Source organism: Trichoderma asperellum, chromosome 4, assembly GCF_020647865.1.
Source record: "Trichoderma asperellum chromosome 4, complete sequence".
Lineage (NCBI taxonomy): Eukaryota > Fungi > Ascomycota > Sordariomycetes > Hypocreales > Hypocreaceae > Trichoderma > Trichoderma asperellum.
In genome coordinates, this window is record NC_089418.1 from 5,161,127 (window position 1) to 5,174,688 (window position 13,562).

The window sequence follows — 13,562 nt, forward strand, 5'->3', positions numbered from 1 at the left end:
CATTACTGGGCTATACTCCAAGTTGCACAGGATACACATATCGCATCTGCTTCTTATTTTATTACGGCGCGAATTTCTTGATTGCTTAAGACGTGGTGCGTACACCAAGTACATCTCCATTCCATTGTTGCAATCATGCTCTGCTAACGGGCCCGTGATATTGATATGGTAGGAAGTACTCTATATTTGACTCAGCAATAGCGTACATCAGATTAGAGCCAAACATATCGAATGTATTACCTACATTATACTTGTATTAAATATAAGTACTAACTCTTATTATTACTTGATAGGTTCCTGTAATCTGTTTCATCTCCGCATTGCGAGTTATCAAACTTGTCTGGGCCGAGATTTGCGCAGTCAATTTTTGCTGCAGTCCGCGATTCATACGCCTTTTACTAGCGTAGACCCAGTGCGACCTACTTACATGTACCTATATAGGTAGGTATACGTAGGTATTTCATGTATGTATTCTCCAATTCTTAAACAAGTCCAGAGACTCATTCCTCGAAACGCCTGGCTTGAAGAGGCCGAAAAGAGTGGAAAGGTGGCTCTCGGCTATCGACGATTGTCCAACAAAGCAGCAGTGCACCTCACACAGTCTTCCCACATGTATATGGCAGCTTTGCCTGTGTTTTGTTGAGAAGAGAAAGCAGGAGGCGCAGGCCCTTCGTCGCTTACTTCCGGGATAAGCCACGCACAATTTCTCTCGCTCCGGCCCGTGCACGCCTTAGACACGCCTTAGCTTCGGCATTGATGGTTCTAAATGTTCTAAATGTTCCCACACGCGCTCTTTTCTCGCGCTGGGCCAATGATGATCTTCGTCTACGCTTATCTTAGCTGGGCGCCTTGAACGCCCCATACCTTTTCAATACCTAATACGGAGTACGATACGTATAGATGATCGTCTCACTTAGGGCGCGGACATGTCTTTCCAGCCGTCCAAAACATTTACGAATTGTATATTAATCATAATGCAGTACGCGCCCTGTGAAGAGCACGAAGTACTACTATTACACCGTAGATTTGACGATGCAAGCTGCTATTCTGTGGATTGGGGGATGTACATAGTAACGTAGACTAGCCCAGCAACATTGGAAAGCCTCGATCGAACGCTCGTTCAAGGGACTCCGTGCGAGCAGATTTTTTTTGCACGCGCAGCAGTTTTCAACGGCCATAACTGAAATGGAGTATTGTAGAGAACGCTTAATCTTCTCATTTCCACTTTACTCGTACCGACTGTCATGATAATGGATCTCTGTCATACCGGCATCCACAAATCGTCCCACACACGGCACTGGATGTTTGTGCCATAAGAGGCGTGCTCCACCAAACTAGGAAAATTTTACGTTTATAGAACATGACTCGAAAACTTCTAGAATTTTTTTTTTTTGCCGCTGTAGCAGGGCTGATCATCCACGTTGACAGTGTACTTCGTCTCAATTGGGCCAGTACCACTCACGATGGCATCTAAATCTGCTTCTGTAGAATTTCCCCAGTATATCCAGGATACTGTGGATAGACTTAGTATCAGACTCAATACATCCTGCATTGCGGGGGAAAGCAGCCAGAGTCGACCAGCATGTATTCGTGGAGAGAGTACGGAGTATAATCGTAAACAGAGACAGGGGGGATTCATATCTACGTAGCTGATTATGAACATCCACTCAAATCCAGCGGCGTTTCGGCATATGGATGGGTCTCGGCTGAAGAACTTACCGTTAGTCTTTCCACACACCGAACCTGTTTTCTTAAAAGTCTCTCCCTCCTGGCTGGCCCGCCCTTCTCTTTTCCCTTAAGCGTGGAGTTGCCTTTCCCTTCTTCCTTTCCCCAGACACTGTTATTATTGGAGTAGTAGCGGAGGCTCTTTCGATCTTCACCATGGCTGCCATTACAAATGATGTAGAATTTGAGGCCCGCACCCCAGATTCTTCAAAACACGAGGCCTCCAAATTCGCAAATCAGCAAATTGGACCAAATTCTGGATCCGATAATGAAATCTTTGGAGAAACAAGCGATGAGCTGCAAAACAGTCGACTGAAGCAGATTGCTGCGGATGGCAACGCACACTTCCATCGCCTGGGATGGAAACGCTTGGCTATCGTCACCATCGTCGAGGCCATTGCCCTGGGAGCTCTCAGTCTACCAGCAGCCTATCATACCCTCGGCATGTTCCCTGGAGTATTCCTAACCATCACACTTGGATTGATCACAATTTTCACAAGTTACCTGGTGGGACAAGTCAAGTTAGCCTATCCACAGGTCTCACACTATGCCGACGCCGGAAGACTTTTGTTCGGACGGTTTGGGTATGAACTATTTGGCGCTGCCATGGTTCTCGAGCTTGTCATGTCAGTGGGCTCTCACGCCCTGACTGGAAGCATTGCTCTCGGCACCCTTAACGGAAATCACGTCTGCTCCATAGTGTTTTCTGCTGTGTCAGCGGTCATCCTATTCATTCTGGCCATACCACCTTCATTTACTGAGATAGCTGTGCTCGGTTACATCGACTTTGCATCAATCATCATTGCCATTGGAATTACCATCATCGCTACAGGCGTCAAGGCTCGAAATGCTCCCGGCGGCCTTTCTGGCGTGGAGTGGTCAACTTGGCCTCAGGAGGGGACCACTTTCTCTGAGGCGTTTGTGGCAGTAAGCAATATCATTTTTGCTTTCAGCTTTGCGATTGGCCAATTTTCTTTCATGGACGAGATGCACACTCCAACAGACTACATGAAGTCTATCTGGGCTTCAGGTATCGCTCAGATTACTATCTATACTTTGACTGGAGCGCTTTGCTATGCGTTTATTGGCCCGTCAATTCAGGCTCCCGCTTTGTTGTCTTCTGGTGAACTCATATCCAAGATCACTTTCGGCATCGCTATACCTGTCATCTTTATCTCTGGATCTATCAATTCGACAGTGGCACTTCGCTATATACATGGCCGTTTGTGGAAGAAATCCATTATTCAATATGTCAATACCCCCAGGGGCTGGGCCGTCTGGATTGTGCAGGCTGCAATCTTTACCATTATTGCCTGGGTTATTGCTGAGGCGATTCCCATCTTCTCCGATCTTCTTTCCCTCGTTTCCGCATTGTTTGTAACCGGATTTTCTTATTGGATTCCCGCCATCATGTGGTTCTGCTTGCTTTGCAAGAAGGGCGATTGGTTTTCAGGAAAGAATATTCTCATTTCTTTTGGAAGTATACTGGCCTTTATTATTGGAGTAGTGGCTTTAGTTGCTGGTACTTATGCCACTATTGCCGATATCGTAAGTACAAGATATATAAATTTTCACATCTTGTAGATTTGCTAACATCGTTGTAGATTCGAGAAACAAATGACGGAAGCACGAACCGCCCCTTTTCTTGTAGGCGCTAAATCGCTATGAGAGTATATATTCAACATTAAATACTTTTTATGCATATAGATACCGCGTGCTGCTTAATTATGGTATATAGACATTGATGATAGTGCGAATAGTTACGTTTTGCTGTTATTTGGGGCGAAGATACGATATAATAATTTGCTGTTAAGCAATTTTACACAACAGATCTTGAGACTACTGGAGAATCTATTGTTTAACCGTGTATGATTCTTCTAAGATTGAATAAGTATGGCCCTTGGAACTATGTCTCATGTACCGTGTTTGCTCCCAATAGTATGAGAGTTGTCTGATAAGCGTTATACAAGTGGTAGATGAGCATATATAATGATAGTATTATGTCCTCTCGCATGTTTCATTACATCCTCATAATATTATATATCGCATTTGTTAATATCTTCACTATTTCTAATGCTATCCACCATTCTGCAAGTTTAAACAAATAGACTTATCTTTGCAATCATTCTATAGGGCGTATAAGCTAAAATAATAATGATAATCGAGAAAGTATTGCAATCCTATCCATGTATCAACACGCATTTCACAGCCATAGCAGATTGGTGGTAACCTCCTGATATCGTACGTCGCATACCCTTTGAAATCTAATACTTTTCGACAATAATCAAGTTTCAATGTAATAATAATCAACTTTTGAACACTATTTAGCATGCCTTAGCCTTGATAACGAACTCAACGATTGACACCGAAAAATTTACATCTACAGACCCTATTAGTTACTCTCCGAAGTGGTATCTGATTTACTTATTCTAACACTTGCTGCACACTAGATACTTGACTGCAAATAATTGTGAATCTGCATGCTATCATGAGTTCTTCTGAACCACAGTGCAAGAAGAGAGAAAAACGACACCATCGTGTATCGAATGTGGGGCTAGAGAGCAGAGGGTGAGCCTCCACGGGGTATCATCATCGGCTCCTCCAAAGAGCTGTTATATATATTTGAGCGGTACAGTATATCCTTTTCCCGAAGCCGTTTTAGGGCCATGAACATGAGAGAAATGCCTCACCATAGCGCGCTTAGATTTAGGTATGTTTCCACTATTCGTAGGTGTGACGTTCTGATCCTATACCTAGTATAGAGTAACTAGTTCCCAAGGGATAAACCTTTAACGTCGGGTTTATGTTGGCAGAGAGATGCAAAGGATCTTATAAGCAGTCTTAGTTATATAGCTGATAACTTTAGATAGGAGTTTAATCTAGTTATTATATAAATGCTATATTAATGACTAATTATTTAAGCTATATTTAATAAGTGTAATAAATAGTCTTATATAGTAAGTTATTCTGTTTAAATTATAGTTAAATTATAATGCATAGGCTTATAATAGCTTACGGAAGTAATTTAATAAAGGAGCCTATAAACTATAATCTTCCTTTAATTAGTTTATTAGTCTTTAGTTAATTCTTAAGTATATACCTCTAGGCTATTAATATATAGATATAGGGTTTAGGTTATAATATAATGCCCCCTTTCTATTAGTTTTATTCTTAAGGCTTATAAAAAAGCCCTTCCTATATTAATTGCTTAAGTAAGTCCTTTTTTTAAACTTTCTGTAATTCTTATAATACTTAATTATATTTTTAAACTAGTTTTTTAAAAAATATATAAGTGCCTTTCCTTAGCTGTTACTATAAAAAAATTAAAATTCTTTATAATAGCTTATTCTTTTTATAAAAAATATAGTATAGGTAATTAGTGTAAAATAATAAATAATATAATGTATTATAAAGAGTATATATATTATAGTTATTCTTATAATAGAATAGGTGTTTCTTTAAGTGCTTGTAAATTATTTTTCTTTTAAAATAAATATAATTTTATTAATTATTTATAATAAATTATATTACTTTTAAGTTTAAGAGATTGTAATTGCAAAAGAAGAAGGCTAAAGAGCAGTTTATTAAATATTAATAAAAAGCTACTAAAGCTTTATTTTATTTATTCTATATTTATTTTTAATAGAAATCTTTAGTATTATAAGGTATTAAAATAATAAATTATAGTTTAAAGAGTTTAAATAAATTAAATAAGGCTAAGTATATTAAGTTAAAGGCTATAGTAAATATTTAACTTAGTAGCAGCATTAATGTAATTAATTAAAATATAGTATTTATTAATTTAGGCCTAGTGTTTAAAGGAATTTCTTTATTAGCGCCTAAAAATTAAAATATTTAATAAATTCTTATAAATTTTTAAATTTTAAGTATCTCTTTTATTTAATAAAATATTTAATATTCTAGGTTTTAGGGTTTTAGTATACAGCAATAACATTTTTAATTTTATATTCTTCTTTTTAATTTTTTATAATAATTTTATCTAAAATAAGTCTTTTAGTTTTTTTATTAATTTATGCTTTTTTAAATTATAATATATAAAAAACTGGATTTTAAATTTTTATTATATTTAATAAAGCTAGCTTATAGTTAATTTCTTTAATTTATTTTAAAATTTTATAAGGTTTTATTTTTTTAATATTAAGTTTATTACTTAGCTTATTTATTTTAATATTTAGTAATTTATAGCCTTATAAGCATTACAGCAGGTAGACTATATCTCCTTTTTAAAGAATTAATTCTATAATTCTATCTTTATTTATATATTTCTTTATATACTTATTAATAAACTTAAGTTATATATATATTTTTTTATATAAATTAATTATTAATTTAGCTTATAATTATACTTTTTTTAAATTAAATTTATTTTATAATAGTTTAAATGCTTTTAGCATAAATTTATAATTTATAAAAAAAGGCATTAGTTTTATAGATTTTAATAGTATATTATTATAGTATAGTTAAGCTATTAGTAGTTTTTTAACTTAATTATTTTATATAAAGTTAATATAAGCTTATAAGTAGGCTTTAATAATTTAATTTATATATTTAATTTATTTATTTATTTAAGGGTAATATATAGTGCTAAGCTTATAGTTTATTTTTAATTTAACTATAAGTTTTTATTAAAATTTAAAAGTAAATATTTATCTTTAATTTAAAATAATTTCTTTAGGTAATTTATAATTAATAGTAATTATTTTTATATAGGTATAAGTAAAGTTTTTTAATAAGTGTAATTTTTTATATAGTAAAAAGTAGGCTTATTTTATAAGTTAATAAACTACTATAAAAATACTATTATATTATATACCTATAAATAGTTCTTTTAATAAAGGTAGATTAATAATATAGTTAAAAGTAATTAATTCTTAAGGTTATTTTATAATAAATAATAATTATAGTTTTCTATAAGGCTTATATTTTTTATTTTTTATTTATTAATATATATTATAATATAATATAATATACTTTATATATTCTTTAAGTTTTTTAATATTATAGTATATTAAAACTTAATTATATATTTTTATTATACCTTTATATTTATACAGCAGATATTTATAAATATATTTAATTACTTTTTTTTATAGTTCTTTAGGTACTTAAATTTTTTTATATTATTTAAAGTATTTTAAATTTATAGTAATATTTTCTAAATATTATTTATTTTTCTAGTTTTTAATAAATTCTTTAATTTCTTTAAATATAGGGTTGCTTTTTAAGACTTTAAATATTATATAAATTTATATTTATTTAATATTTTTATTATTATTAAATTATAATACTTATACTATATATTTAAATACTTTTTGCTTATAATTAACTCTTTTGCTTAATACATTAGCTTATTTATTTTCTAATCCTTTATAATAAATAAGTTTAAAGTTAAATTATAAAAAGAATTTAAAGTATTTAACTTATTAACTTAATAATTCTTATATAATAGTAAAGTAAGTAAAGTTTTTATAGTTTATAAAAATAGTAATTTTATATTTATTTTTATAATAGTAATATCTTTATTCTTTAAGTATTTTAATAATAGCTAATATTTTTTAATTATATATAGTATATTATATTATTAGTTTATAGAGTTTATATAAGAAAAATATAATAAGTTATAGCTTGCTGTTTTCTTTAGGTTAACTTAATACTTCTTTTATTATAAATATTAATGTATTTATTTTAATTATAATAGGTTTTTTTAGGTTAAATATTATAAAAATAAGTTTTAATATTATTGCTGTTTTAAATTCCTTAAGGGCTTTTTATTATTCTTCCTCTTATTTAAAAGGAATATTTTTTTTATTATATTTATTAATAAAATAGCTTTCTATATAAAGTCTTTAATAAATTTCTAATAATAATTAATAAGTCTAAAAAATGCTTATACTTCCTTAAGTATTATAAATATTAACTATTCTTTAATTACTATAACTTTTTTAAGGTTTATATAGATTTCTTCTAGGGTAATAATATATTTAAGAAATTCTATTTATTAAAAATAAAAAATATATTTTTTAAAATTAATAAAAAGTTTTATTTCTTTAAGTTTTTATAGTATAAGATAAATATATTTTTTATATTTTTTAAAGGTTTTTAAGAAGATAAAAATATTATTAATATAAGCTATTATAAAGTTATTTAAGTATAGTTTTAATATATAGTTTATTTTCTTTTAAAAGAATGCAGGTATATTAATAAGCCTTTATAGTATAACTATATATTTATATAATCTATATCTTATAGTAAATGCTGTCTTTTATTTATTTTTTTCTTTTATTTATATAAGTTTATAGGCTTCTGTAAAGTTAAAAGTTATAAATTACTTTTTCTTATATAATTTATTTTTAATTTATAAAATTAATAATAAAGGGGTTTTATTTTTAATAGTAATTTAATTTAATTTACAGTAATTAATAACTAATTAAAGTTTATTATTTTTTTTTAAAATAAAGATAATAGAATATTTAATAAGTAATTTTAATATATAAATATATTTTTTTTATAATTATATTTTAATTTATTCTTTAAGTATTTTTAATTTTTCTTTACTTAAGTTATATATTTTATAAAATTTTAGTAATTCTCTTTCTTTTAATATTATTTTATAGTTTTATTTTAAATACAGTAATAACCTTTTTTTTAATTAATTATTAAAGAGTTTTTAATATTTTTAATATTATTTTAAAATTAATATTAATTATTCTTTAAGAGTAAGTTTTTTTATTTTTAACTTATATAATTTTTTATTAAGTTTTATTAATTTTTAATATAAAATAATAATATATCTTTATATATAAACTTATTTTACTTTTTTCTTTTTTTAATAATACTAAAGAAAAATATTTAAAGGGCTAAGAAAAACCTTAGGCTTCTGGCGATTTAGTTCCTTTTTTAATATTTCTACATTAGTTTTAATTAAAGTACTTCTATTATTATGCTAATAAATTTAACTTATTCTTTATTTTATATTAAGTTTATATTTATATAACTAAAGTATTTTTAAAATAAAGTTATATTTTAGAATATTAACTATATTATATATTATATTTATAGTATAGTTATTAATTTATAGCAGCAGGGGATTAGTTTATTGCTTTATTTATTCTTTATTATACTTAAAGGTTTATCCTTTAATATAAAAAAGTTAATATAGTTTTTTTTTCTTATATACTAGTAACTGCAGGCATATTATAGTTATAGTAGATATATAATTACTTCTTGATTTATTATTTATTAAAATATTAAGTAAATTTTTATTTAATAATACTATTAAAATAATTCTTTTATTAAAGTGCTTTTTTTTTTTTTTATTATTATATTTTAAATTAATAATATTTAAGTATTATAAGTCCTTCTACTGCCCTTTTATAAAAGACTTTAATAATTTTTTAAATAATATTAGTTTTTAATCTTTTTATTTATATATTATAAATATTTTATTTTATTATAGTTTTTAAATTCTTTTTATTAATAATCTAGCTTTACTTTTTTAATTTTTTTTTACTTATATTAATTTTATAATTTTTTTAATTTATATACTTTATAGAATTAGTTAATATATTTAAAAAGGCTTATTTTATTTAAATATTTAAGGGGTTTTAAAATAACTATTTTAAGGGATTAATATTATTAAATAGCTTTTTATATAAAGCAGTATAAATTATTATAGGGTTTTAATATTATATACTAAAGGATATATATTAAAAAAACATTCTTTTTAGCCTTTTATTTAAAATATTTTATATATTTATAAGTAATATAATTAGTTTAGCTAATTTAATAATATAGTAGATATACTAGGTTAATATAGTTATATTTTTTAATTATTTTTTTATAATTAAGGCCTTAGATAAGTGCTTAATTAATAGTAATAGTTTTAATAATATACTATATTTTTAAGGTTTACTTCTATAGGTTATTTAAATAAGTATATAATATTATTAAAGTATTTTTTATATTTATGCTTGCTTTATTTATAATATTATATTAAAATAAATTAAGTGCTATAATTTTAAGGGTAAAATTTTTATAATGTTATATAATATCTTTAATTTCTTTAAAGTAATATTTATAATTACATTATTTATTATTTTTATTATTTTCTTAGGCAATGCCTTTAATTAAATTAACTAGATTTATGAAATTAACTTAAGGGATAGGTTATTAGTTAGGGATTTTATTATTAATTTTTTTATTTAGTATTCTAGATATATTTAAGAGTTTAGATGTAGATTTATAAAAGTTATAGTTATTATTATTTTCAGGAGATTTTAATTATTTTAATAAATAAATAATTTTATTGCCTTTATTTATAATATATATTACTTTTAGCTTAGGAATTATAAATTATTCTTTTTTTAAGGATTTGTAGTTTTTAGCTATATAGTTTAGCTTTTTATAATTATAATATTTAAATTTTTTTTTCTTCTTTTATATTATATTAAAGTCTATAGGTTTAGCTATATTATTATTGTTTTTAGTAATTAGTTTTTATTATTTTTTACTTTAGTTTAACTATTCTTTACTAAAGCTTTAATTTCTTATATTAAGTTTATAAAGTAAATTATTAGCTTTAATATATTTTTCTATAAAGAAAATAAAATTATATTTAATTTAATTTTTATTATAAACCTTTTCTTTAATGCTTTTTTTAAGTTTATTATAAAATTGCTTAATAAAAGCAGGCTGTTTTTATTTAACTTTAAAGGCTAAGTTTTTAAATTTTATAATATAATTAAAATATTTTCTTTTTTAATAAATGTTTATAAGTTTATTTTTAATTATTTAAATTTCTTTAATGTTTTTAAATACTTTAGTAAATTTTTTTTTAAACTATTTAAAACTATTAAAAACTTCTTAAACTTAAGTTAATAAGGGTTTATTTAGGTTATTAAAGTAGGCATCTTACATCAGGCAGAACTATTTAAAAGCAATTTCTTTAAGGCAAGAGGCTATAAAGGAAGTCTTTTTATATTTTATATTAAAAGTAGTTTTAAAATCTTTAAAGTAGGCCTTAAGCTAAGTTTAAAAGAAATAAAGTTTATTAGTCTTGCTATTAAATATAGGTAGAGGTTATTATTTAATAAATGCCTTTATATTCTTTTTAGTAGACTTTTTATTATTAAGTTTATTTATAAAAATCTTATTTAACTTATATATATTTTTTATTAATTTAGCGGCTTTATTGCTATTTATATTCTTTTAATTAAAAATCCCTTCTATAGTAATATTTTTATTATTATCTTAAATAAAGAAAGAAGTCTTCTTTAAAGTAAATTAACTTTTAGTGCTGTTTTAAAATATAGTAGTTTAATTACTTAAAAGATCTAAAGTATCTTTTTAAATAAAAGTTATTAATATATAATATTTTAATTCTATACCTAGTATAAAGTAATTAATTCTTAAAGAATAAACCTTTAATATTAGGTTTATGTTAGTAAAGAGATATAAAAGATCTTATAAGCAGTTTTAATTATATAACTAATAACTTTAAATAAAAGTTTAATTTAGTTATTATATAAATGCTATATTAATAACTAACTATTTAAGCTATATTTAACAAGCATAATAAACAGTCTTATATAGTAAGTTATTTTATTTAGATTACAGTTAGATTATAATGCATAGGCTTACAATAGCTTACGGAAGTAATCTAATAAGGGAGCCTATAAACCGTAATCCTCCTCTGATTGGTCCGTCGGTCCTTAGTTAATCCCTAAGTACGTACCTCTAGGCTACTAATGTATAGACATGGGGTTCAGGTCGTAACAGTAGGCTTCATAGGCTTCGTAGATTTCATCGGCTCCACTGTCTATTGTTATTCTGACCAGAGTCTCCCTTTTGGGTTGCCAGCTTTCTACGGCGATCATAGGCACATCTTCGTCTATTAAGTTGAAGGCTGATGTTAAATATTGAGCTTCTAAACTAGTTCTATGCCAAGGCCCAGTTGATCCAAAGCTTCAAGACACCCTAGTTTGGCCATGAGATCAGGCCTGCTATCTCCGCCTTGCAAGTCTTTGCACGTCCATACTGTTTCCATGGCTTCTCGAACACGAATAAGAGAGGAAATTCTCCGAAGAGCGTACATTTCTTTGAGCCGCTGTACTGCAAATAATCTATCTTGCGGATCAATAGCTTCGCATCCACCCGTAAACAACGGCCAAACGTGCATAGATACCAGTGGTGACGTTATAGGAACGTTCGCTATCGCGTCCAAGCAGAGTCGAACTCGATGCAATGTACGCGGATGTGGAGAACCTATATTATATGCCACACGGAATAGATAGATTGATGCAGCAGCGTGGTATGCAGTGGCTGTATTGGCAAGATCAATATTTTCGGCAGCGTCGTGAGGCAGCCGCCAGGTTTCGAGTTTATGTTCAAATATTTGGATCAGCGACCGAACCTCTTCATTTGATGCATTCATGGCACCACTCTTCATCGACTGTAGCGAACTGATATCCGATACTATGTGGAGAATATCGAAGGCACTGTCGAAGAGCGGAGCCATGGTACTCGAGTAGCGGTGCTCATGATCAAGAATAAAAGGCGCTCTCGCATGAGCAATGGATCCCAATATGTCATGATAGCTAAAGAGACTTAGAAGGAATTGAAAACAGGGCGTCGTCGGCGCAACAGGAAGACGTTTGCGTAAACAAATGAGTTCTCTAGCAGCAGAGAGGTGACATTCGTCTGCCTCATCGACACTGCCGATAAACTGACGTCTGACTTGTAGCATCAACACAGTCGCAAGAACCGCATCAGAAAGTCTTTCCGCTGGATGTTTGAGCGCCATGGATAAAGACTGTATAGCTACCCTATGGTGCTTTCTAGCAGCAATCTCTGTATCTTTGTAAGGTAAAATTGCTGCCAAATGACTGGCAGCCACTGAGAGGATGGCGGACTGAAGAGGGCCCTTTTGTAAAGCCATGCTAGTAAAATGTTTCTGGAAAGGATTATCTGTAGGCTTTATGGAAATAAAAGAAGAGACAACCGTAATGAAATGATGAAAAAGGTGATAATCATCGAGAGAAAAGTACCAAGTCCAATAGGACGGTCCAGGCAGTATTGAAACTCCGCATAACTGCTCTCTCTCTCTTATGTTGTCGAATTGTCGATCTTTTAAGTCATTACTCCTTGAATTGCCACCTTGTTGGGATTGGATGCTCGTTGGATTTAATAGTGTGTATGGATCGCGCCTGTCGGGCGAAAAGATGCCACCCGACATCCAACCGTCCGAGGTGGAACGATTGGGTGTCGTGGCGGCATTGCCTGTAGGTGGTGAAATAATGGCAGATTGGGCCTCATTGCTGTCCGCTGCTGGTTTGGCCGCTTCACGACGGTTATCATCATGTTGGAATCGAAGGTCCTCTTTGCCGCTTGAGTCTTTGTGATGGCGCCACCTCAGCCTCAACCCATAGCCTTGGCAAGGTCTTTTTAACCTTACACAGCGACCGCAGAATGGCTTCGCTTCGTCGCATTTGTACCCTGCTTCCCGGCATGTCCAGCACCCTGACCTACATCTCTTTCCTTTCCCTCGTCCGACTGTGTTGCTGGAGCTCATTTTCAATGGCATCTCTCAAAATTGCAATCACCAAAATTAGGCGAAGCGGGAAATGAAGAAGAGTGTCAGTGGCGACATAATTTTATAATCTTGTTATAAGTCGAAAGAACATTGGCAAAAGCCAATAGCTTTCGCAGGGCAGAGGATCATTCGATAGGATTGTAGAAGCTCAGATGCTGCAGTGCAGCAGCATCAGTGTTACAGCCTGTCGTACTGGGATCTGAAGCAGAATGGACGACGACAACAG

The 13,562-nt window shown here is 29.4% G+C and overlaps 2 protein-coding genes across 2 annotated transcripts; one reads left to right on the top strand and one right to left on the bottom strand.

The window, feature by feature from the left end:
• Positions 1-1,881: 1,881 nt before the first annotated feature.
• TrAFT101_008114 (uncharacterized protein) lies at positions 1,882-3,383 on the top strand (the record flags this gene model as incomplete). Its single annotated transcript, XM_024902621.2, has 2 exons — positions 1,882-3,273; positions 3,330-3,383. The coding sequence occupies 2 exons, from the start codon at positions 1,882-1,884 to the stop codon at positions 3,381-3,383; spliced, it is 1,446 nt and encodes a 481-aa protein (XP_024758762.2).
• Positions 3,384-11,612: 8,229 nt separating this feature from the next.
• TrAFT101_008115 (uncharacterized protein) lies at positions 11,613-13,533 on the bottom strand. The gene has a single exon (XM_024909155.2). It carries the CDS (start codon positions 13,325-13,327, stop codon positions 11,672-11,674), a length of 1,656 nt encoding a protein of 551 aa, XP_024754674.2. The 5' UTR covers positions 13,328-13,533; the 3' UTR covers positions 11,613-11,671.
• Between the last annotated feature and the right edge of the window lie 29 nt (positions 13,534-13,562).

Coding starts and splice junctions, on each gene's coding strand:
- TrAFT101_008115 (XM_024909155.2), bottom strand. CDS start 13,327: ATGCCATTGAAAATGAGCTCCAGCAACACAGTCGGACGAGGGAAAGGA.